This window comes from Podarcis raffonei, chromosome 2 (assembly GCF_027172205.1).
Source record: "Podarcis raffonei isolate rPodRaf1 chromosome 2, rPodRaf1.pri, whole genome shotgun sequence".
NCBI classification, from domain to species: Eukaryota; Metazoa; Chordata; class Lepidosauria; order Squamata; family Lacertidae; genus Podarcis; species Podarcis raffonei.
In genome coordinates, this window is record NC_070603.1 from 64,237,603 (window position 1) to 64,262,156 (window position 24,554).

General features: G+C 44.8%; 1 protein-coding gene across 1 annotated transcript in view; it reads right to left on the reverse strand.

Annotated features, from left to right (window-relative positions):
- Window positions 1-2,094: 2,094 nt before the first annotated feature.
- FAT2 (FAT atypical cadherin 2) overlaps window positions 2,095-24,554 on the reverse strand; it is a 102,518-nt gene continuing 80,058 nt past the window's right edge. Inside the window, exons 17-24 of the mRNA XM_053377049.1 lie at window positions 24,321-24,464; window positions 23,664-23,861; window positions 21,953-22,763; window positions 20,596-20,741; window positions 13,871-14,312; window positions 9,970-10,126; window positions 7,212-7,792; window positions 2,095-3,978 (exon numbers count right to left, since the gene is read on the reverse strand). Coding sequence (XP_053233024.1) covers window positions 3,455-3,978; window positions 7,212-7,792; window positions 9,970-10,126; window positions 13,871-14,312; window positions 20,596-20,741; window positions 21,953-22,763; window positions 23,664-23,861; window positions 24,321-24,464 — 3,003 coding nt within the window. The 3' untranslated portion in view covers window positions 2,095-3,454. The remainder of the gene's footprint in view (window positions 3,979-7,211; window positions 7,793-9,969; window positions 10,127-13,870; window positions 14,313-20,595; window positions 20,742-21,952; window positions 22,764-23,663; window positions 23,862-24,320; window positions 24,465-24,554) is intronic.

Genomic DNA, 24,554 nt, shown 5'->3' on the forward strand with positions numbered 1-24,554 from the left:
CCATTCCCTTCTTAAAATGTCCCTTTTCACTTGCAGCTGCACATCTCACAGTGTGTCTGACTCACTCAAGTGTTGGCAACTGGTTCAATGTCACTTCTAACCCTTCTTTCTTCCCTTGGTTAACTGGAGGAATTTAGGGGATGGGGGTGGGGGGCAAAGAGGAAACCCTGCAGAGATTAGAAAGCACAAGCTAGCACAGTCCGATTATTGGTTTAGAATTCCTGTCCCAGAGAGCCTCACAATTTTGGGGGGCACAGAATCCCTGTGGAGACATGACAGGCGCCCCCTATCCATATTTTCTGGAAACATAAGAAATTTATTTTTGTTTCAGTGAACTTTTCCATCTGGATGAAAAGGTCTCTGCTTCAGGTTTTAAAACAATACAAAATAAAAGATATAAAATCTATAATCGTTTGGTTCTTCTGCTGTTTTTTAGCTGTTTTGTGGTGTTTGTATATTGCTTTGGGACACATGTAAAAGCTATTAATAAATATTTACCACTGTTTATTTTTTTGCTCAGAATTCTCATAGGGAAACACCAACAGAAGCCACTTCCCACATGCTCTCCTTTTTCGCTAATGGCAGCAACTTAAATGCCTTAAAAGAACACAATTGCCACATTACTTGGCGATTTCTTTTTCTGGCATCAGGCAACAACAACCCCAGTTGGACCAGTTTTTCCACACATAAGCTCATAGGAGGAGGAAAGTTCCTCACTTCACTGTGATTGTCTTTTCCTAATACAAAAGAATGAATAATAAATAATCACCGAAGCAGATAGTTGGTAAGGTAAAGGTAAAGGGACCCCTGACCATCAGGTCTAGTCGTGACCGACTCTGGGGTTGCGGTGCTCATCTCGCTTTGTTGGCCAAGGGAGCCGGCGTACAGCTTCTGGGTCATGTGGCCAGCATGACTAAGCCGCTTCTGGTGAACCAGAGCAGTGCACAGAAACTCCGTTTACCTTCCCGCTGGAGCGGTACCTATTTATCTACTTGCACCTTGATGTGCTTTCGAACTGCTAGGTGGGCAGGAGCAGGGACCGAGCAATGGGAGCTCACCCTGTCACAGGGATTTGAACTGCCAACCTTCTGATCGGCAAGTCCTAGGCTCTGTGGTTTAACCCACAGCGCCACCTGCGTCCCTAGATAGTTGGTAGGGATGCCATAAGAACAACTAGCGGTTGCTACATTGCAATTACTTGGTTTTTCTACATGAAAAACTCGTTGTGGTTAAGACTTTGTAGTCAGCAAGCTTCCATAGAGATTATTTCCATTTTGGGAAAAATATAAATAATTCCTGATAAGAGATGCTGACTTCCATTTTCTTAAGACAAGAGGAGGTGGGAGAGTTTTTTCCTATAGGAAGGTCTGCTGATTGCTTACTGATAGAGCAACTTTTGCCACTGCATTGTACCAATCATCAGGTACCTTTTCAAGCTTTCAAATATCATAATAGAATAATTGGACAATGATGCATGTGCACAAGCAGTTTCAATGCATTTAACCAACGTGGAGGCACAGCTACATCTCAATGTACATCTGAGCCCGATTGAACTGGACAGACGCATGCATGCATGCATGCATGCATAAATAAATAAATAAATAAACAAACAAACTGTTGTGAACGGGGATGTGCAGTGAGATTTAGGGGCCATTAGTTGTTATGTCTGACAAATGGTCTGAAATTTGGATGTGAGAAATTCCTGGAGGATAAGCCAATCAATGGCTATGAGCCATGATGGCTGTGTTCTACCAGCACTGGTAGAGGCAAGATGTCTCTGAATACCATCTGCTGGAGATCACATGTGGGGAGAGTGTTTGTGGGCTTCCCATAGGAATCTAGATGGCTAGTGTGAGAACAGGATGCTGGACTAGATGGGCCTTTGGCCTGACCCAGTAGGGCTCTTATCTTCTTACGATTACAGTGGGGTCAAGGCCAGCGTCTTACTACTGAGCTGACTCAGTAGAACTGAATGCTCCTGCGGTTTGTTTGGTTTGGGTAAAAATTCCATAGCCCTGTCTTTAGTGTGATCTGTGCTGATTGCTTGCTGCTGGACAGTTATCCAGTAACCCAAATTGATCTGCAAATAACACATTTAAAAAAGTCCACTTTATTGCTTTTGATAAACAAATGTCCATAATAAACTCTCACAGAGAAATATTTCATTTAACTAAAGATGCACAGTGCATTAAAGGTACAGGCCAGCCTTGTATTAAATAATCCACTCCACACCCAACTTGGGCTCTCTTTCCCCATGTTTGTCCGTCAGTAGAGTCGCACGCATTCTCACACACATCACCTTGCACAAGTATGTCCATATGTATATCTATTTATATATAGAGAGAGGGGGGGGAAATATACAGTTACATGCCCATGATTCATGGCATGTACTCAAGCTGATGCAGATGGAGCCAGCATACTCTGTTTACTCATTTCCTAGGGCAGCAACACAGTAACACAGGCTCTCATGAATTATGGGAATTGTAGGAAGATAGACTGATCATCGACCACCACCCTTGACTTCCTTGATCTGGTTAATATGGCGCCCTTGTGGAGGACGCCACTTACAGGTAACAGACAAGGCTCGTGGCACAAATATGGCACCTTGCCTCTATGCCCTTTCCTAGTCTGCCATCTGGACTCATTACTTTCACTTGACCTCTAGTGCCAGTGACAATTTATGGCTTAAGATAAGGAGACGATGCTTTCTGGGCAGCAACTCTTTCTCCTATAAAAATATAACTGTTCTCTTTCTTTCTTTCTTTTTCTTCCCCAGGCGCTTTTCTTTCGCAGGGCTCGAGGGTGACAGGCCAATGAATGAATGGATGTGACAGTAGAGTCCCCCTCTCTATGAAAGGAACAAGGGGACATAGAACTGCAGGGCAGCCCATTCTCACCCGCCTCCCTTTCTCCTCGGGGAGCTTTCCGCCTAATGTAAACCTTTGATCCAAAGGCAGCACTAAGAGATTTCTCACTGCCACTCCAATGTTTCCCTTATATTTTACAATAAGCAATCAGTTCAGCCCTGATTACTGCTGCTTTGGCGACTGACAACTACAAGTGCCCATTGTTCTTTGGTTACAATGCATTCTAATGTGTTCTGTGTAGAACGTGTCCATGCAAGGGGTTGGAAGATGGCGTTGAAGTTCTCGGTCCACTTCTGAAGGACTCCCTATTGCTCAGAAGATGCCAGTGTTCTCTTTGGCTCTCCAGATACAATCCAGCTCAAAAAACAAACAAGCTCAATTGGAAATCCATTCCAAAGCAGAAGTGGTTGTTGACCAGGGTTGTGGCACCAATACTAATTTTCAGTGTAATTATGTGCATGGATGAGGCTGCTTAGAATACCACAGGAAGTTGCATGTTCCGGGAAATGGATACTCCAAAGAAAGTTGCCTCTCCTTCATTGTGCAGATGAAATTGGAAGTCCTCCTCGTTTCAAACACGAGTCCCACTAAAACATCACCTCCTCGCAGCTCCCATAGTCACTCTCCACCATGTCAGAGCCCTCGTAACTGGGAGGCGGTACTGGCTGAGTTCTGTTAGTGGACGTAGGCCTCACCTCACAGTCTGCGTAGGATGGCTGGGCCACACTGAGTCGCATGCTTACTCTCTTGTACCCACTGTCTGGGTGGTAAGGCGGCCCCTCGTTCTCTATGCGCTGAGAAGGGTAGTAGCTAATGGCAGTATATTCATTCTGGCACTGGGAAGCAGGTAGCTCTCCAGGAACAGGAGGTAAGAAGTCTTCCAGATTCTGGTTGCTGTAGCGGGGTGGTATTGGGGCCCTCTTGTTGCTTTGGTCAAGCGGGAAAGGAAAGCCACCATAAAGACCTGTTGTATCTGAGTCTACGGAAGGAGGAGGAGGCCTACGGCATGGAGAAGGTGGAAGAGGGCCTTGAATCACTTCATACTGATGGTACTCTTGGAGATCGGCTGGCTGGTATCTTGGAGGCCAGTAGGTTGTTTCTCCTGGGTACACTAGAAGAAAATCAGAAGCATGTCAATACCTCCCAAGGAATGTGTAGGCTTTTCTAGCCACCTCTGCACTTATGTCTAGAATCAGTTCATCATAAGAAGTTAGAATGAACCATTTCCAAGGGAACACAATCTGTCACACTTGATCTAACCAAAAGGCCGAGAAGTGATTGGGGAACACAATCCTTGAAGGATGAAGAAGAATTTGGATCCTCAAACAGTAAACCTCTCCCCTCCTTCACCTGTTGGTTTATATAGCCATTTGTATGTTTGGTATTGTCAAGGTGCTCAAATTAAAAGTTCAAAGCCCTAAATGTCTCAGGCTCCAAATATATGAAAGACAATTTCTTTCCATGCAGGCCCTCTTGGATGTTAATATTAGCAGTAGGGGTCCTTTTCTTAGTTTGATCATCCTCAGAAGTTGGCGGGCAACACTGGGAGAGGGCATTTTCAAACACTAAACTGTGGAATTAGCTCCCAGTTGCATCTGGAGTCTTCATTGTGCAGTTTTTGTCCTATGCACCTCTATACCTTTGACACTTGAGCTATATGTTTTTAGACCCACCCCATTCTTTTGATTGTAAGTTGTTTTAACCAATTTCAATATTGTATTTTAAAATTGCTGTATCCCACCCGTATGGCGAATAGTGGGTAAGAAATCTTTAGCAGCAGCGGCAGCAGCAGCAGCAGCATTATTCTACTCAGCCCCCTCAAGCATGGATAACCCACACGTTAAACATCTCACTAGACATCAAGGGGATGTAGCCAATGTTAGTTCTAAGAGTAAGGTAAAGGTACCCCTGACTGTTAGGTCCAGTCGCGGACGACTCTGGGGTTGTGCGCTCATCTCACTCTATAGGCCAAGGGAGCCGGCGTTTGTCCATTTGTCCACAGACAGCTTCCGGGTCATGTGGCCAGAATGACTAAGCCACTTCTGGTGAACCAAAGCAGTGCACAGAAACGCCGTTTACCTTCCCGCCGGAGTGGTACCTATTTATCTACTTGCACTTTGAGGTGCTTTTGAACTGCTAGGTTGGCAGGAGCAGGGACCGAGCAATGGGAGCTCACCCTATCGCGGGGATTCAAACCACCGTCCTTCTGATTGGCAAGCCCTAGGCTCTGTGGTTTAGACCACAGTGCCACCTGCGACCAACTGAAATGAATGATCTTAAATTAGTTATGACCATTAATTTAAATGAGTGTGCTTTGAGGACTTAACGTAAGCTGCAACCGAATGCTATTCCGTTGTACCCGTCATGTTGTTATAGCACTGAATACTGAACAATTCAGTAACAGTATGCAGTGTGAAGTTTGAGGCACCTCTTGGCAAATATTTTTGCTGTTTGAATCACATTTAGTGGTGGATGGAAGAGTGCTGCAAGCAGGTTATACAGATGTATTCTAACATCTGACAGTGGGCTCTTGCTAACAATGCCACCCACTCCCCTTGGCTAATTCTTGTCAGTGACATGTAAGCATCATGTTGGGGCTGGGGCTGATGGGAGTTTGAGTCCAACAACATCTAGCGGGCACCCCATTGGGCTGCCTTGGGATCAGCGAGGCCTCTTGTTATGGGGCCAAACATACCATGGAGATGCTGTTTCTAGTAGTAGCCCCATGTTGAGAGTATTGGGCAGTTCCATTATTTCACCATGGAAAATAGGTGGGAAGACTTCCCACCTCTTTTTTACCTAGCCTCTAGTGATCAGAACAGTAATTATCTCCCACATATTAAAAATTTCTGGGATCAAACGTGACCATTCTTCATTTCTAAGCCTGTGGTCATCCCATCCTCCCTTATCCAAAATGCAATAGTGGTGGACCACAATATTTTCTCCCATTCTGATTGGTTATCTCATTAACCTTCCCTTTAATATGGCACATCCATTCATCACATTACTTTGTTACTGAAATATGTTGTTACTGGCATTTGAGACTCATAGCTGGCCTGTTTGACTGCCATGTGAGAAGTGAAAGCAAGTCAGTTTGATGACATGATAGCCTCTGACACTGAAACTTGGCTGAAAAATCATGAAATATTTCCATCATGAACTGCATCAGAGCTCAGCTTGTCCACAACTCTGTCTATGTAATTAACTTCTTCTGCACAGTAATAAACTTGGATATATTATTGCCCCTGATTTAGCAATTCCCTTATTAAACACAGCTGCTTAAATATGATTTCATCTTATTTGCATGCAGTTTCTGCTTGCAGGGGAAGGAACTTCAAGCTGATAAGTGCCATAGTATCCCCCCCCAAAAAACCCTTATTGCCAAGCTGCTCTCTTTTTATAAAAAGGCAAGTATAATCATACTTCACAGGCCCAGACAAAAGCACTGCTGCGTTGAAACAGATCGTAGGCAATCCAGTCTAGTTTTTGGTGTGTGAAAATGCCCTTTCTGACAGAACATCAGGATCCACACATTTCAACAGCAGGGCATACAAGGCTGCATGAAGATTCCAGGGATCAAGAGCAAAACCATGGGGCTGGAAGGAGCAAATATTTTGCCTACATTGATTTTGTCTCCTGAGCTAGTGGCTTCTTGTTGTTTTGCTGACTGCACACTCACTCTTTTCAGATAATACAAAAGCACAGATCAGCACCATTTCCCCGTCTGATGGTTGTGTGTGTGGGGTGGTGGCGGCGGTAATCTTGCTTTGGTGTGATAGTCATACAAGTAAAATCCTTTTACACAGAGGGAAATCTGTGCACTGGTGTGAGAGATAAGGAAAACCTACCAATCAAAGATTATTATTTTTTAACCCGCAAGTGTTGCATTGATGGAGGATGTGAAGGTAGCCTGGCTAGCTAGCTCACTTCTGTTTCTTTTAAGGGCAACGTTAAGTTCCCGTGCTTGAGGGGTTCAGAGAGGCAAGCTTCTCAAAAATTAAAATCAATTTTTTTTGAAAGACCACAAAATGGCAGGAGAAGCTTCTGACCACTGACGTAATGGGCACAGCCAAAGTTACACAATACTCACATCAACCCTAGCACAACCAATGATCTATATTGGGGAGGGCAAAGGAGAAAATATGTTCCCCCAGAGACAAAATATTGTGTTTTGAATGGCAAGAAATGGAGATCCCTGTGACAGAATGGCTACTGTGAGACAAAGACATCTCACACAATAACAACTGCGAGCACTAACTGCTGGGAAGGAACATCATTTGGAAGCACCCCATCGCAGCAGAGGGAAAGGGGGGGGGGGAGAGAGAGAAAGAAGGTCAAACAAACCCATCTTTTCTCCAGCCCAGGTGCTCTTGATGACGGGCTCATTTTCAGGTGAGGGCGTGGCAATTGGGAGATTGGGGGCCACACTGCACACAATGGCGCCCCGCTGTTTCTGAACATGGTTTGTGTTGAAGGTCGCAAACTCCGATGTGACAGCAGGCTTGCCTGGGTCTAGTGCATCGAGATGGTGGTGGTGACCGTCGCTGAGGATGTTTAGTTCAATGGGGGTAAGACCTTGAGTGCCAACCCCGACACTTTTGGATAATTCGCTTTTGGAGAGCAGGTCTGGGTCTTCTTTGGCCACAGGCTTGTGAGCCTTGACTTTGTGGCAGTAGAATTTGCGGATAAGTATAAATGCTGTCACCAGGATGAGGACACCTAACAGCCCAGCAGAAATCACAGCAATTTCTCCAGACCCCAAGATCCAGCTGGATGGACTAATTGTTGGAGTCACAATTTTCTGCGTGCAGAATGCTCCCTGGAAGTCGCCCGTGCAGATGCAGTGAATGGAACCATCAGAATTCACACAGCGCGCAGAGTTCAAACATGGGTTTTCCAGGCATTTCTCTGCAACTTTTTCACATCTGCGGAAGAGATAACAGAAGGCATCATTAGACAGTGTGACATCACACATATCAGAGACTCTACCTGTGAGATCATCGGGGAGTTACAGTGCCAGAGGAACAAAAAAACTGCATTCCACTCTAGCTAAAAATGGTTGTGTCCATAGTACCATTGAAGAAACAATTAGGTATCTTAACTCAGTGAAATAATTACAATTAAGTGTAGCTAAATCCAGCCATCGGGATCTAATTCAGTAGAACTGATTCAAAGTGTATAGTTGTCAATATGCAAAAAAACCCCAGGGTTAAAAAAAAGAAGAAGCTATTTTTGTAAAAAACAATGTTCTGTTCAGAATGTTCACCTTAATTCCTTTTTAAATTTTTTTTTACTGTAAATATTGCTGGTGTGCTAACAAAACCATTTCCATTTTAATACTATAAAAGTTAATAATAGTTCAAAACTTGAAGTCATTTCTCTTCAGTGATAATCATTCTATAGCATGACCACACTTTGAAAATACTTTGGTGTATAACCTGCATATAACATGTTATCAAATATAAAGGAAGAACAAATGTTCATAGAAGGCCAGACAGTCTCATGGTAATGGCATGGGAATGCTGGTGAACAGAATGAGAGGCCATAAGCTTTATGAATGCCAGATTTTTGTTGGCCTATGTCATCCTAACAACAGCTCTAAAAGTATCCTTTTGACAGAGAGGCCCAGGGCCGGTGCCAAACTTCAGGGGGTCATTGGCACAACCCAGCCAATGTCTCCCCCCCCCTCAATCTCCCTGCCTCCAGTCCCCTTTTTGCTGCAGCAGTTTGACCACCCTTCCCTTCCCCCTGCTCCCTACAGCCCCCTCACCTCCTTTTTTTTTTTTTACAACCACTTCTCTGCCATCTGGGTACTGAGAAGGAGACAAAGGCATCCTTTTTCAGACAAAGAGATTTTAGGTAAAGTCATTGAGAAGGCCTCTGGCACTAATGTGCTTTGCTGTGCTGGAAAGTACTTTTACAATTTTTAAAGCTTAAAAAACCCACTGAGTTTAGAAAAGCCACAGTAGCAAAAAGCAGCAGCGGAAGAGGCATTTTTCTGGCCACCTCACCTACAATACCTGGCTCTGAGGATACCCTTGGACCTTTCTCAGAGCTCCCAAAAAGCAGGTGAGTGGAGGAGGAAGGGGAGCAGCTAGCTGGATGGGGGTCAAGCTTTACTGCCAAGTGAAGTGATGCCTACACAATGCCATCTGGGCCTGGTGGTGAGTGTTGGTCAGGCTGGTGAGATGCTCTTCCTAGCCCCGAGGCTTTAGCCAGAGCCTGACTTGGGCAATTGTTGGTGCTGTGCCTTGAGCAGAGGCACCAACTTCTCAAGATGATTGAGGGGGCCCGACACGACGTCCTGATGTCACACGTGCGATGTCACGAGGAGCCAGGGGGTAGAGTTGAATGCCCCTTGAACACTGAGGGGCCCCAGCTGCCTCAAAAAAAGGGGGGTAGGCAAAAGTGTCTCAGCCCCTAGGATCTGGTGTGTATAGCCTAGGGAGATCCATAATTGGGTTCCCATAACCCCAAACATCCTGCTCCTCGCCCAAACAACTGTATTTGCTATGTGTGTAAATAATTTCCCATTTAATTAATTAATAATAGTGACATTGGTGGCAGGTAATAATAATGAAAATACATTACTCATCAGTTATGTAGCCAAAGACCTACAGAATAACCTGATGTGCTTGTACAGCAGCACCATCTAGTGACGATTTGTGCATTTTCCTCACATAGGCAAGACGAGGAGAGTTATTCTCCTTTTTCATGGTTGTCCTCAAACCAAGATTATTATAAATATTGACTGGCCTTTCCTTTTTCTCTAATCATCTGAGTGAATTCAAAGACCCGCCAACAACTTTTTGTTCTGGACCTAACCACGAGATCTCACCTGACTTCATATTTAAGTAAGAGGCTGCCACTGGTTGATAGTGAAACTCTACAGGCAGTTATCATTTCGCAGTGTTTTTTAAAAAATGGAATTAGGGCATCCATTCTGAATGAGCATGTGGGAACCCATCTGAAACGTGTAAACCAACTCCTCTGACAGATGTTGCATTTCAGACATGGTGTGAAAACTGTTGGTAGTGCTATGATTCTCTGCTTCTTGTGCCATTCAAGCAGGGAGGGGATAACGCTTAAGGGCCACACCTACCTTTCTCCCCAGTACCACTCTGGGCAATGGCAGGTATAGCCGCCTTTCTCGGAGAGGGCACAAGTCCCTCCATGCAAACAGGGCTTGCCTTCACAAAGGTTATCAGCAACTTCGCAGTGGTCTCCAGAAAACTGGATGGGGCAGATGCAAGAATAACCTAGTGACAGGAGGGGAAAAAATGGAAAAGGTTTGAAAAACAAGTGAAACCAGAATGACATTTTTTCATGTGCGGAATCAGGGAACCAGCCCGGAGGCAAAGGACAAGATAGGGCCTCCCACCCAATTCAATTTAAGAAGCTGGATGACAGTGGAATTCCACACCCTGCTGCCCAGCAATTTGATGATAGTGTTTTCCAGTGCACCTGAGGGTGGTAGAGCAGTTATGAGGGAGCAGGACAGCTCTGTGGCACGTATTGCTCAGATCTGCAAAAGGGGAGAATGGCCAGGGGCTCAGGAGGGATATTAGGGCTCTTGCCCTCCAATCCAATCTCCAATTGCCTCACTCTGCCTTATGGTACGGCCAGCCCTGTGTGGAATGCACCATTGTTACAGCCATCCATTCCTGGGAAATAACATTTACGATGCACCAAAACAAATGTTGAGTTGCTGGGGAAATCGGAACCGTTCACTGCTCAAACTACTACAGTAATTAGCACGGCAGTTGCACTACCTCAACTGCACCGGCGTCATGGGCACCTATTGGATAGCGCATGTGGAATCACGGCCACAAAAGACATTACTCTCCATTGCCATTTCGCTTACTATATTTTGCACCTTCCTGTTTTCTCCCAGCACAGGTGCCCAAGGGAAATGCACTTACAAAATGATCAGACGATGCTCAGATTCCGGGGCTGTTCTAGTTTATTGTTGGCATTCCAGAACACCCCAACCATGGCTACTGCGTTTATGCAGGCACACACTTTGTACGGGCATCTTCCCACCATCACACGGAGACCGTCATGCATGTCCCCAAGCATGCTGTCACCGCGTGCTGCAGAAGCGCATGTAAATCTGTGAGGACATGAACTTATACGCCCTTGTCTCTCTGAAAATTGTTGTCTGACAAGTGCGCCTGAGCTGCTGATCTGACAAGACAAGAATTGTAAGCTTTTTGCTCTGAGCTGAAGGAAAGGAGGACGTGTGCTCTCCGCCTTTTGCTAACTGCTCACCTGTCAGGGCATGCAACTCGACAGCAGGCTTCAGGCAGAAATAACAAAAGGTGCACATGCCTACAGAAGGTGGTTCAAAGTGTTTCTCAGTGCGTGTCTCCCATTAGCACACACTGCTATCCAAGTCACTTCCAAGCACCCATCAGTCCCACCACCACCCCAGGATAGGGAAAGGAAAAATCTCTACAAGCCAACGAGCACCTTTGCTGGGTGCCCTCCTTGCTTATAAAATGTGTGGCTTCGTCCCATGAGCATTAGGACGGAATGCATTCCACTGATGTGGACACCAGTGACAGAGATTTTTGTTGGGGGGGGCAGGCCTTTTGTGGGGGGAGGGGAAGAACCTCAGTTAGAAAGGGACCCCTGACCATTAGGTCCAGTCGTGGATGACTCTGGGGGTTGCGGCGCTCATCTCACTTTATTGGCCAAGAGATCCGGCGTACAGCTTCCGGGTCATGTGGCCAGCATGACTACGCCACTTCTGGCGAACCAGAGCAGCGCACGGAAACGCCGTTTACCTTTCCGCCGGGGCGGTACCTATTTATCTACTTGCACTTTGATGTGCCTTCAAACTGCTAGGTTGGCAGGAGCAGGGACTGAGCAATGGGAGCTCACCTCATTGTGGGGATTCGAACCGCCGACCTTCTGTTTGGCAAGTCCTAAGCTCTGTGGTTTAACCCACAGCACCATCCGAGTTGTTAAGAGACCCCTATTGCCCTCACAGTTACAATTCCTAGAGTTCCCTGGGAAGAGGGGCTGAATGGTAAACCACTCTGAGCTCTGTGAGGGGAATAGTGGTTTCCTAACAACTCTCAGCACCCTTAACAAACCCCAGTTCCCGGGATTCTTTGGTGGAAGCCATGACTGCTTAAAGTGGTATGAGGTTGCTTGAAATGTATAGTACAGATAACTTCTGGGGTTACCATTAAAGCCATTTGTCCAAGGACCAGTGTTCACGTGTGGCCACCAGACTAGAGACAGCTGAAAGCCTAAGCACCCCTGCTCAGTAGGCACCAGAACAACACACATTTTGCTATATGTGATTTTGCTGGGGAAGAAGGACTGCTTTAATTATGGTGCCAAACCCCTAAAAAGCTCTCATCTTTTCCTCTTCTAATGTGCTATCTTTCCACGTCTAGCCTCCCAATACACCTCCATTATAACCACCACTGCATTCTAATTGGAAATTATTACTCACTGACTTTGGGCCTGAGTACATGCATGCCTTCATAATGAATATGCCTCTCTTTGGAGTTCCCAACCCAATTATTTAAGCCCCTTTCCCAGTGCCACTCGCTTGCCTTCCAAAATACTCACAGGCCAAAACAGGTTCCCCTGCTCCTCCCATCCTGCCAGCCTAAACATTCTTGTTATCCAAATCTTCTTCGCTGGCCACAGGCTAAAACCTTCATCCATTCCACCCTTCCCCCTTTGCAGCAATGCTGGCAAAGAGAAAATCCCACACTTTTCACATTCTTGTCCCTTGCACTGTTGATTTAAATGTAAAGGGGGAGAGGCTGATGTGTAGAAATTCAGCAGCTGCCATTTGTCTGGCAGCCTTGCAATAAGCTCATTGGGTGACTTGAGGCTAGTCCACCCAACCTCAGCTTAGGGTTGCTATGTGGAGAAAATGCCTTGAGTTCCTTGGAGGATACAAATATTGGGTAGGTAGGTAGGATACAAGGGCAGGATACAAATATTGGGTAGGTAGGTAGGAAGGTTCAGACAAACCAAGTAAACCTCTACTCCTGTCTGACAGTACAAATGGATCTAAAGACCAGACTCCCAAGTGCTTAAGTTATTGAAAGAAGGGACGGGAACAGAAAATTGGAGGAAGAGCTTTCTTTCTGCTGCCTTTCCCCCCGGCACACTTGAATGAAGGCAATGAAGCAGTTTGGTCCTTCAATGATCAAATCATTTGGAATTTCCCAATTGACCTTATGAACTCAAGACGTTCCAGCTAGTGGGAATACCTGGCAACAGCGGCCAGCGTCACACAAGCCCAGTTCACCTGTAACACTGCCAGTTCCATAAACCATGGCTTAGGAAGCCTGGGTCAAGTCTCTTGCCTCTGCCTTCCTCTTCCCCTTGTGTGCTGGCTTTGACATGAAGATCCTGGCTTGTTTAAACCAGAGTTCCTTGGTACATTCCAAACAGAGAAGTCTGGTTTAATGTTGGTTAACCAATCAGGATATTAAGCAGATGTAAAGGGAGTGTGGGCAGGCAGTGTTATTTTTCAAAAAAAAAGAGGTGCTAGAATTCACAACAAACACCTCCCTCATTCTCTTAGAATGGCAATGGTGCCCTCCTGAGAGGTACTGGAACCCATCTGAGAGGTGCCGGGCTGAGTTTCTGTGAGTTTCCCCTGAAAAAAAGCCCTGTGTGCAGGTTTTAGGCTCATTTCTGGCTTCTTAAGCCATGCTTTATGAAGAGGCAACATGACATCCTAAACAGACCAATGTCTCCACTATCGTTCATATTTCCACAGAAGCCATTTTCCTTAAATGTAACTAATCCCTGCTGTTATTTCTCTAGGCCAGCCTTCCCTAGCTTTGTGCCCTATGGATGTTTCAGAGTACAACTCCTATCAGCCTCAGCCAGCATGGCCAATGGTCAGGGATGTTGGGAGCTGAAGACCAAAACACCTGGAGGCTGTCAAGTTGGGGACGCTGCTCTATCCCCCCCCCAAAAACGTGTACATTGCCCATTACTGTTATTAACACAGCTCTTACCTCCACCTTGTTTCTCAATGCAGAGTCCATCATTGAGGCATGGGTTGCTTCTACAGGCACCGGTGTGTGGGCAGCATTGCCGAACACCTGCCTCTTCAACAACACCCCTGGACCTCTTTTCCTTTGGTATGGCCACCAGGTCTCTTCCATCGAGCGTAATGGCATCCAGGCACCCTCTGAACCCATCAGTGACCCTCTGAGCCTGATGGTGCTGCACAAACCCTCCAATGAGCAGATCTCTTCTGGAATGGGAAGGGTTGCAGGCCTCGGGGAGCTGCAGAGAGGCATTTCCCAAGCTATCAACAAGCAAACGGATGGAACTGCCTTTCACTTCCAGGAAGACAGAGTGCCACTTTCCGTCACCCACAAATTGGCTGGACGAAAGGTTACCGCTGAAACCACTCCGACATCTGTACCCAAGGAGAGGCATTCCATTCACAAGCTGCAAAACATACCAAAACAGGCATAGGTATTTGCTAAATAAATAAATAGTGTCCATTTTGCTTTCTTGTTCTGTTTTTAGAGTCTGGGGCTGCATTCACACTATACCTTTAAGCACATTCTAATCTAAGCACGTTTCCCTCCTCAATGAATTCAGGGCACGGTAGTCTGCTAAGGATGTTGGGAATTGTAACTCTGTGAAGGGTTAAGTATAGTGCCCAGAATTCTTTGACTGAGGGTAGGGATGTGCTTCAAATGTGGTTTAAAGGTACAGTGTGTTCACAGCCTAAGCATCAAACACAATTTTACAGTGGTATTTTATTGTGGGTTCCCGCACCAAAACGATATAGATAAACCAAACAAAATGGAAACGTGAATCCAAAGAAGCTCAGAAAATACAGTACATACATTATAACCCAAACTTGCACTGTCATTAATTAAGATTGATTCTTCCTAGAATTTACAGCCATTCAAAATTCATAGTAATCATGCCTGCCATTTGGGCCTTAGATGATTCAGAAGTAAAGAAATAACACTGGCACTCGGGAAGACTTGACTGACGACTTGCCTACCAAATGGCTGTGTAACAACTCTGTTCTCGCCCTCTTGTTAATGCTATAGAAGTTGCTGCCTAAGCTGGAGCTGCTCTTTTGCTGGCGCCAGTAGAGGAGTGTTGGCAGAATCCAAACAGCGGAAGGCAGCTGACAGTTTTGCACTGGGGAAAGTCAGCAGAGAAAACATAGAGGCAGAGAAAAAGATCGATTGTAATAGTCAGCAGCTTCTCAGCAAGATGGAAGCAGAGACCAGCTGCTCCAGAAGACCTATCTATTCAGCTAAATTGTTGTGTGCCCAGAACAAGGTCTCCCCCTCCATGCCTCCTAAATCTGCTCTGGAAGATTGGTGAAACTCTCAGAACAGGGTTTTTTGGTGTGGGGGTGTCCTGCACCCCCCACTTAGTGCTATGTTGAATTCCACCCTGAACACTCATCCTGATTTGCTTACACAAAGCTAATGTGGGGGTTAGATTACCCGTTTTGATTTGTTTATGCAACCATGAGCACTGGTCCTGCATTCATCCAGATTTGCTTGTAGGAATGTGGGACGCCCACATTTTTCAATGCATTTCCCCCACTTTCAAAACCACAAAAAGTCTTATTATAAAGTGGATCTGTTGTGCTGGGTGTAACAGAGCCCTTTGTTCCACCTTAATTGCAAAAACCTAAAGTTAGAGCATGCTCTTGAATCCCTCCTACTAAGGGCAAAAGTTCTGTCAGCAGAAGCATTTTGGCTTTCCAGATGGAACTATCCCCCATTTTCCACCACTGTGTGCTGCTCTAGACGTTTTCCTGACTCTCCCCAGAGTTAATTCCAGGGGGAAGATGAAGGCAGAGGGTGCAGGAGTAGTGGTAAAGATCTGCCTTGACAACTGCTATGGTATAGTGACACATATTGGAGTGGTTGTGGTGAAATTGCAACCTTACACAGATCTCAAGGTGGGGGGGGGGACCTACTTTCCCTAAGGATATCCTTTCTACAGAAATTATATAGTATGAAAAAGGAGCTAGTTTGTTGGATTTTGTTTAAAGAAAATCATTATTCTCAATGAGGTGAGATTACAGTGATTTTCTTTGGAATGAATCATTACAGTCAAGGAAATACTATACCTTACTTCCTTTCTAGAACAATATTTATTTCATTCTTCTTAAACATGCTATTACTATCATCAACAACAAATAAATTATAGTAAATAGTAAGATATACCTATACCCACACCAAACCTATAGCTCACAGAACACAAGATGAGCCTGCTGGATCAATGCAATGACCCATCTAGTCCGGCTAGGAATCAAAGCAGGGATCTTCTGCACGCAAGGCATGTGTTTGGGCATTGAGTTATGGTTCCTACCCTCTTATTAAGCCCATCCTATCACTTATGTTTATGGAGGGCTGCAGAAGAGTGCTTGCCAGAATGCCCTTCCCTATGGAATTTATTCTCCGAAAAGGCCTGTCTAAGCCCAGCCTATGTTTCGCAAGTGAAAAATCTGTTGCAATTTCTGCAAATTACATTTTACTGTCTTTTTTGTTTCCTAGTTAGGGAGGGGCTTCATACCTGTTTGATTGTTGGCTGTGCCTTTGTGCTATTTAACAGACCTTTATAACATTATTTTAATTTCATATGTTTTATACTATTTATGAGCCACGCTGAACAGCTTTGCTCACAGAATGAGATGTAAATAGCTGTGGAGGAAAGCTGTTGGTTTGGAAGATGTTGGGAGGGTGAAAGGAAGGGGGGAAAATCTATTTCAAGGAGTGAATGATAGAACAACCGTAAAGATACAATTTGACCAAAGATAATCACTGTAAGATGCTGCTGATGTCAGCCAAACAGACTGCTTCATTCTCCCGTTGAAATCATTAGGATTTAAATGTGCTTAGGACAGATTGTGCACTAAAGTATTAAAATAAGTAAAATAGCTGTGTGGTTTTTCTAAACTAAACAAATGGGGCAAGGGATTCAAAGATAATTTTAAAGTAATTTGTTTTCTCTGCTAAGTGCTGTGCTGTAGTAATGGCGAAAGATATATTAAAATTTTGTAAGTTACAAGCTCCTCTTTCTGCATCAAGGTGCATTAAACTCAACCAAGGACCATCAAATAAAGAGAAAACTGTATCTGGAGGGTGAAGTTCTTCCTCTGCTGCCAAGGGAGAAGCAGTGAGCACACCTTTGAATTCCATAAAGATTCTAAAAGTACAGCCAAAAAAGAAAGAAAAGGGAATAATATCAGATTAAAATGTTCCTGCTTCTGGCTAGATGTCTTGAGTGATGAAACTCATCAAGAGAAATATACGCACATGTTGGTGCTTGACTAACTCTCTTCTTCTTTCACATGGGCTGTTCATCAAGGAGTATGTCATGTAGCATGACCCTGAAAAAAGGCCTGCTATCAACTAAAGCAGGGGTCGGCAACATGCGGCCCACGAAGACTGTTTTACCAGCCCACGGGCCGCCCCCGAACCGAGCCGCCCACTTGGTGAGTCCCCCGCACGCTGCGCTAAATTGGCGGGGGACTTGCCGATCTCTACCAGAAATCGCGTCTACACACGTGCAGATACCAGAAATTGCATCTGCGCATGTCCAGACGCCACAAATAACTTCTGCTCAGGCATGATTTTCAGTGTCTGGGCATGTGCAGAAGTGATTTCTGGTGCCACAGACATGCGTAGATGCAATTTCTGGCATCACATTGCACCAGTCTGGCCCATGGACAATCTCCATGGGAGTGATCAGGCCCATGGCCAGTAAACCTTGCCGACCCCTGAATTAAAGCATAGGTCAATGAAGACTTGGGTCATCACCTCTAGGTTAGATTATTGCAATGAGTTATACGTGCGGCTGCCTCTGAAGACAGTCTGTAAACTTCAGCTGGTGCAGAATTCAGTGGCCAGGTTGCTCACCGGGGCAAGACGGTTTGAGCATATAATGCCAATCCTGGCCCAACTGCACTGGCTGCAAATTAGTTTCTGGGCCTAATTCACAGGGTTGGTTTTGTCCTATAAAGCCTTAAACAGCTCAGGACCTCAATACCTCAAGGATCGCCTCTCCCCATATGACACGACCTGGACTCTGTCATTATAATCTGAGGCCCTTCTTCATGTGCTTTCTCTATGATAGGTTTGGAGGGTGGCAACAAGAGAACAGGCCTTTTTTACAGTGGCTCCCCATTTGTAGAATTCCCTCCCCAGGCAGGCTCGCCTGGTGCCTTCGTACTTATCTTTAGGCACCAGGTGGAAACATTTTTCTTCTCCCAGGCCTTTGGCTAATTAAACAATCTACACAGCCTTTTAAACTGAGGGAGGGTATTGTTTTGTTTGTTGTTATATTGTGTATTTTTGTGTTTTTCTACTGTGATCTTCCTAAAACCACCAAGATACACCAAAACCACTAAAATACATAAAATAAGTGTTATCTGTCAAATCTGAATCATTACTAATAAAAACGCAAGCTATGGATCATGTAAAAACAAAGATAAGAAGTTAATTAAAATTGTGGTGAAACAACTAAACGGAGACCTCAGCTTAGAGGCTGTGCCTGTGATAGCCAGCGCTAGGAAAACCTGTGGAACTGGATTTCCAAAAGTGCTAAGCATCTCTCTAATTCCACCGATTTCAGTAAGAAAAGCCAGAGCTAGACCAGGATTGAGGAATTGGGGGGATTCTGTCCCACAATAAGTGACACTGTCTTCCAGCAAAGTGCTTCAGCCAAAAAGATAAAACTATTAGGAGACGTGCAAGAAAAACAGCAACAAGACGCGCGAGGTGTTTTTAGCTCAGACTCATTGTGTAAACAGGCTAGATCATTAAAAGCTAATGAATTATGTGTAGTAATTATTATAAACTGTCATCAGACTACCTGAATAGCTATAATTAGCTAGTGCTTTGCCTATTCATCTTTATCCAATGGCTCTTGAGTGTTAGAAACGTAGGAGGCAATTCTGTGGCTGCCTTCTCCCCTTATGAATCATCAAAGGATATTCAATATTTCTAACCTCATGCCCGTTAAGCGTGTTCTTTTTCATTGAATGCTGCGTAAGGAGACCAGACAGCCATTTTGTTGAGCAGTCATTCTCCCCCCACCCGCATGAAGATTAGTCAATGCTGGCTATTTAACAAGCATTCATTGCAATCTGTTTGCTGATGTTGCATCAAGGCAAGCATTCCTCACACCTCCCAGTGTCTTTTCCATTACTTTCCTTATCACAAGAAGTCTGATATTTTTGGGGAATAGGTTTATTGTGCAACCTCTGCAGATCCACCATAATTGTGCGATCTGAATGTGCAAATTTTGTCATGAAGATTAGCAGCTAGTCTCAACGTAATTCAGTTTAAGCAATTTTATGAATGTTGTTTAAGAAAGTGGGTTGTGAAGGTAAAAAGCCCCCATAGACTGCATGGATAATGCCTGTCCTTCACCCCCACAGTGGGGTTAACAGCAGGTTCAGGCTGAACGGGAACACATGGGGTGGGAAGGGGTGAAATTCCCATTCCCTCAGCACTGCTCTGTTGATTAAATTAGGTGCTTGATATGTAGACAATCTCCCATGGCTGCTTTAAAGGGGGAAAGGGCCATAGCTCAGTGGTAGGCCATCTTCTTGGATGCTAGTTCAATCCTCAGCATCTCCAGGTAGGGCTAGGAATATCTTCTGCCTGAAACATATTTCCTCCACTTGGAGATCTGTGGCCAATCAGTGTAGACAATACTGAGGTAGATGGACCAATGATCTCACTCAGCGTAAGGTAGCTTTCTATGTTCCTGTTAACAGGGTGAGCAGATGACAGTCTCCTGCACCACATCAGTTTTGACCCCAAATGTGAGAAACTTATTCATTCATCCAGATCAACCATATGGCCCATGACACTATATTTCAGCACATCTCCACTTGAAAGACACAGATATGTATTGAGATAATTATGGCAGCCCGCTGGAATTGATGATTGCTGTTTCCTGCGTGGCCAGGATGAGAGGAACTGAACCATGAACTCGAATCATGGTGAAATGGAAGCCCTGAGGCTTCCCAAGTTCGTAAGTTCATTGAATTGGCAGGATACCCTGATACTGAAAGCTCTGCATTGATTGCCAGTTCATTACCAAGTTAAGACTGGTATAATCTGTATAAAGCCTGATGTCCCAAAGTTATCACATATTTGTTTAGCTTCTACATGAACTAAGGCCTTTAGTACAGTGGCACCAGGATTCTGGTACACTGTTCCTGCTGAAACCAGAGGGCACCTATAATTTTAGTTATTTCATTGCCTGCTGAAAACAGGCAGCTGTAATTGGAGAATTAATTTGGTTCAGTGTTGACCGTTTGTTCTGTATATTATGATTTTATAATTCTATTATGTTTTAATGATTTTATCGTACACCACAATGATATTACTTTTATAAGTTTAGATATACTTCTTTAAATAAAGATGGAAACTTAGTGACTTTTCAAGAAACTACAATGGTTGCTTTTTTGGCCTCCCCCTCCTTTTGTTGTTGCAATGTGAACCTCTACATATAGAATCAAAGAGTTGGAAGGGACCCTGTGAATCATCCAGTCCAATGCCCCACAATGCAGGAATATGCAGGTGTCCCTTGCAAGGATCAAAGCTGTAATCTTGGTGTTATACTGAGCTATATATGTAGGTGATCTACATTTGAGATGGAGAAGGACATTGTGCCTGCTTCCTTGGGTTGCAGGGTAGTGGTAGTGGAGGATGTAAGGATCCACAATGCCTACCTGCAGGACTGCACTATTGGTTCCATTGGTAGTGAGCAGGACGGCATGGAGCTGATGGGTTTTCAAGTGGAACTGCATTTGCCAATCCCTTTTACCTTGGTGGTGGTACCATATGTAGCTGTGTCCACTGAACTTCAAAGCTGTACCTGGAAACGAAAGTTTAAAAAAGGCTGTTTTCAGAAACAGGACATCATACTGTACTCTTCCAGTTCTATGCATTCTTTATCCTGAACATGATCTGTAGTGATACTCAATAATAATACTTCACATTTATATGACACTTTTGAATGTGATTTGGACATGCATGACCAGATCCATGCAATAAAGGAAACCAATATTGCTACCCTCAGTATTGCAGGTGGGAGGACTGAGAGAGTATAGCTTGCCTAAGTCTACCTAGCAAGTCATGGCAGAGGTGAGATTTGAACTAGGGACCCCCTGATTCAGAGCTCAGTTTCTTTAGCTGCAAGGCTACGCCAGCTCTGCTTCCCCAAGGCACAACATCACAGGGGTTTTAATGAACATCCCTTGCAATCCACATCACAAAAGTGCATCAGACAGGGAGTGAAGCCATCAAAATTTGCATTTCCTACTGGACGACAGTCTCAAAAATTAATTTCCAGATGCCTTCATCTGCCCCTGCTGCCATAAAACACCTCTCTCCCATATTGATCTCTATAGCCACAGCCACTCTCAAACAGTTGGACTTTATCCCTGGTGGCGCAGTCTTCCGTTGCGTCTTGAGACAGACAGATGCCATCAAAAGCCTATTGCACTGTGAAAACCACACCTAGTTGAAGCAATACTAGGTATAGCAGCATGTCAGGTATCTGAGAGGGAGCAGGGAAAGACCGAATTCCTTGGCCCACCGGTCCATGCTGCTGGAGCAACAGTGCAAGGAAATGGGTATGTGGGATAGAAACTGGGGAGAACAAGGCAGGCAGGTAGATTTCACAGTAGGGCAGGGGGAAGGATTGGACTCTGTTGTGCTTCCAGTGACTACATAGGAAGCTGACTTCTTTGGAGTCTGGCGGTTGGTTGATCTAGCTCAGCTGATGGGTTGCAGATGTCCAGGGTTTTGTATGGGAGGGATTTCCAACCCTATCTAGGGATGCCAGGGATTGAATCTGGGACCACCTGTATGCAAGGCGTAGGCTCTACCACTGAGTTACAGGTTAGTTTGGGGGTGGAGTAGCTATTTTCTGAGTTTTTGGAAAGACATTATTTAGATGCAAGAAGGATGTGTGTGTGTGTGAAGAAATAAAACATGCAGGGCATTCTACAATGTTCAAAAAGGACACCAACAGAAAACCCTGAACTACTTTCAAGGAGGTGGTTTATCAGAAGACTTTCTCACCATTGCAAGAACACATTTGTTCCAGACTGTGCCGAGGAGTGAGAACGCTGAGTCGGGCGGTACTGTAAGTGAACACCATGCCCGGGTCAAGCTGCATTGTCTCTCTGCAAGCACGCTGAGTGGTACAGCCCCCCTCCTGGCATGGGACATGAGTCACCTTCTTCATCTTCAGCCCTACTCGCTGGTCCATCTCTTCAGCTGACTCAGAAATCCGGCTAGCAAGGAAGCTGGGCTGGAAGAACGGATGATGAGGCTCCCCAATGGCCAGCAGAAGGTCCACTCCATTGGTAGCACCTGAAGGCTGCAAGCTAGCCATGTGGATGTTCTGCCGCCTGGTTTCGAAGAGGCTTCCCAGAAACCTTTGCAGGTTGCGCCAGTGATCACCTATAAACTCCTCAGGGGTGAGGTGGCGGAAGTGCAGCACCACCGCCTTATCCACAGCTTCCTGACTGAAGGACCACACGTGGATGTGGACGCTGGTTGTGGCTGCAAAGGTCCCATCACTGACAGTGACATTCAGGGCATAGTGACCGTGCGGGAGGCTTTCGTCTGCAATTATCTTCCCATCTGTAGCCCCCACAGAGAAGTGTCTCTTTTCCGGCCCTTCCGACTCCAGAGTGTACAGCAGAGTGTCGTGAGGGTCTCGATCCGTGGCATGAATTTTGCCAAGAACCCCACCGCGGAATGCTCTTTCATTAGTACTGATGGAAATCTCTAGAGAGAGGGCTGAAGGTGGATATCTGCTTTGCTGCTTCACCTGGATGTTTACAAATGCAGATGAAGAGAGAGGAGGGATACCACTGTCTGTGACCTGTTGAGGGAAATTCAGCAGATGTTTACAACTTTGCACTAACACTTTTGCTCAGCGTGTTGCTAGCATGCCTCCGTCTCCTACTCAAGTCTCCTCCTCAAGGTAAGAAATGATGTAATATACAGTTAACGACTCACACTTGCATAAAGAAAAGGGTTAATCTGAGTTCAGGTTGCCAGTGGGAGTGGAGTTTAGCAGGCTCCCAGCAGCCTTTTGTTTCCTTTCTCTTTGAGCTTCCTGGAAGAAGGAGCCATGCAGCCTTGGCTCCCTGCAAGTGAACTGAATCTCCCTAAATGGAGATTTAATAACCAGCATCTTTGCTAACCCAACAAAGGAAGGAAAGAAACTTTTATTTTATTTTATTTAGTGCTTTTATTTTTAAGTTGTTTGGAACCATTTTTCCACCTTTATTTTACTTCTGACAGATGGAGACATTTATGTTGTAACTTCTGAAATTCTGTGGGCAAAATATTCACTTACTTGCAAAGCTGAGTGTCTGTAATTTATTCAAGGCTAAGTATTTTGTGGGGGATGTTTGTTTAAAGGTATGGGTTACCAAAGGGTCTTTCTGTGTGGGTTACCAATGCTGTTGTAGCAGTGGCACTGGGGAAGAGGCTATTTAACCCAAACAATAGTGTGCTTTTGCAATGAAAATACTCACTTCCACACTGCTGTTTGCTCTGTTAGGTACTTGTATCTTTCTCTCAACAGCACAAACAGCAGGCTACCTAATAGGTGCACTTTTGATATGAGAAATGGCCCCTTAGCCAGCATTGCTGCTCTAAAGAAACTGGTAGTTCTCCAGCCCTGTGGCTCCATTTCATCTATAAAAAAAATTGCTGGGAGAGCCACTCAGAATCCTCCCACATAATGTGTGATTTGAGCCTAAGATGGATCTACCTGGACTTGCAGAAGATATTGTTCTTTTGTTCTTCTGTTCAGGATGGATGATGTCAGCAACACTCCATCCTGATTAATCTGGAATGCCTTTCCATCATTCCCTTCAGTGATCTGGAAAGAATATGGGGGACCGTTCTCTGGGGAGTCTCTGTCACTCATGATGAACTCCAGGACACTACTGCCAACTGGAGTGTTCTCCTGAAACGTTCAGAGAAAAAAGTTAGAGGAAGACCAGTTGTCTAGCTAGTTACAGAATGGCCAAGTTGGCTTACAGGTTCAAGGTTCATTTGCAGCTACAGCTTTGGTCAAAGGCCATCACAAAAAGCAGAGCACGTGAGTATAATAAAATGTCCCACTTTGTATAACTCTTTAAGAGATATTTTGGTAATTATGCTATAAAGAATCTTCTGACCAAATGTAGATACTGCAACACAGTTAATATCTTCAAATCCAGTTAAACTCAAGGGCTATGTAGAAAACTGTGAAAGAATGAAATATTCCTGGAATTTCACCGGATTGGTTTTTTTTAATAATTACTGGAAATCTTGAGTTGCCTCTTAGGCTATAGGAAACCCTGTGATCAACATGGCAACTCTTAGGATTATCTTTGAAAAAGACTAATCGGGTAAGGCTGATGCTTTGGAATCGATACTTTACCTGAACAGTCACACTGTAATTGAGCTGAAAGAACCTGGGTGGGTTATCATTGATATCAGACACCCGAATGAGTACAGTGGTGTCATTGAAAAAAGGCACCTGTCCATTGTCAGTGGCTCGGACTTTGAGAGAATAGCTGGATATCTAGAAAATATAACGCATGTACCAAGGAGCTTGGTTATTCCAATACATATTAAATAATGATTAAGTAAAGTATCATTTATGGCCTATTAT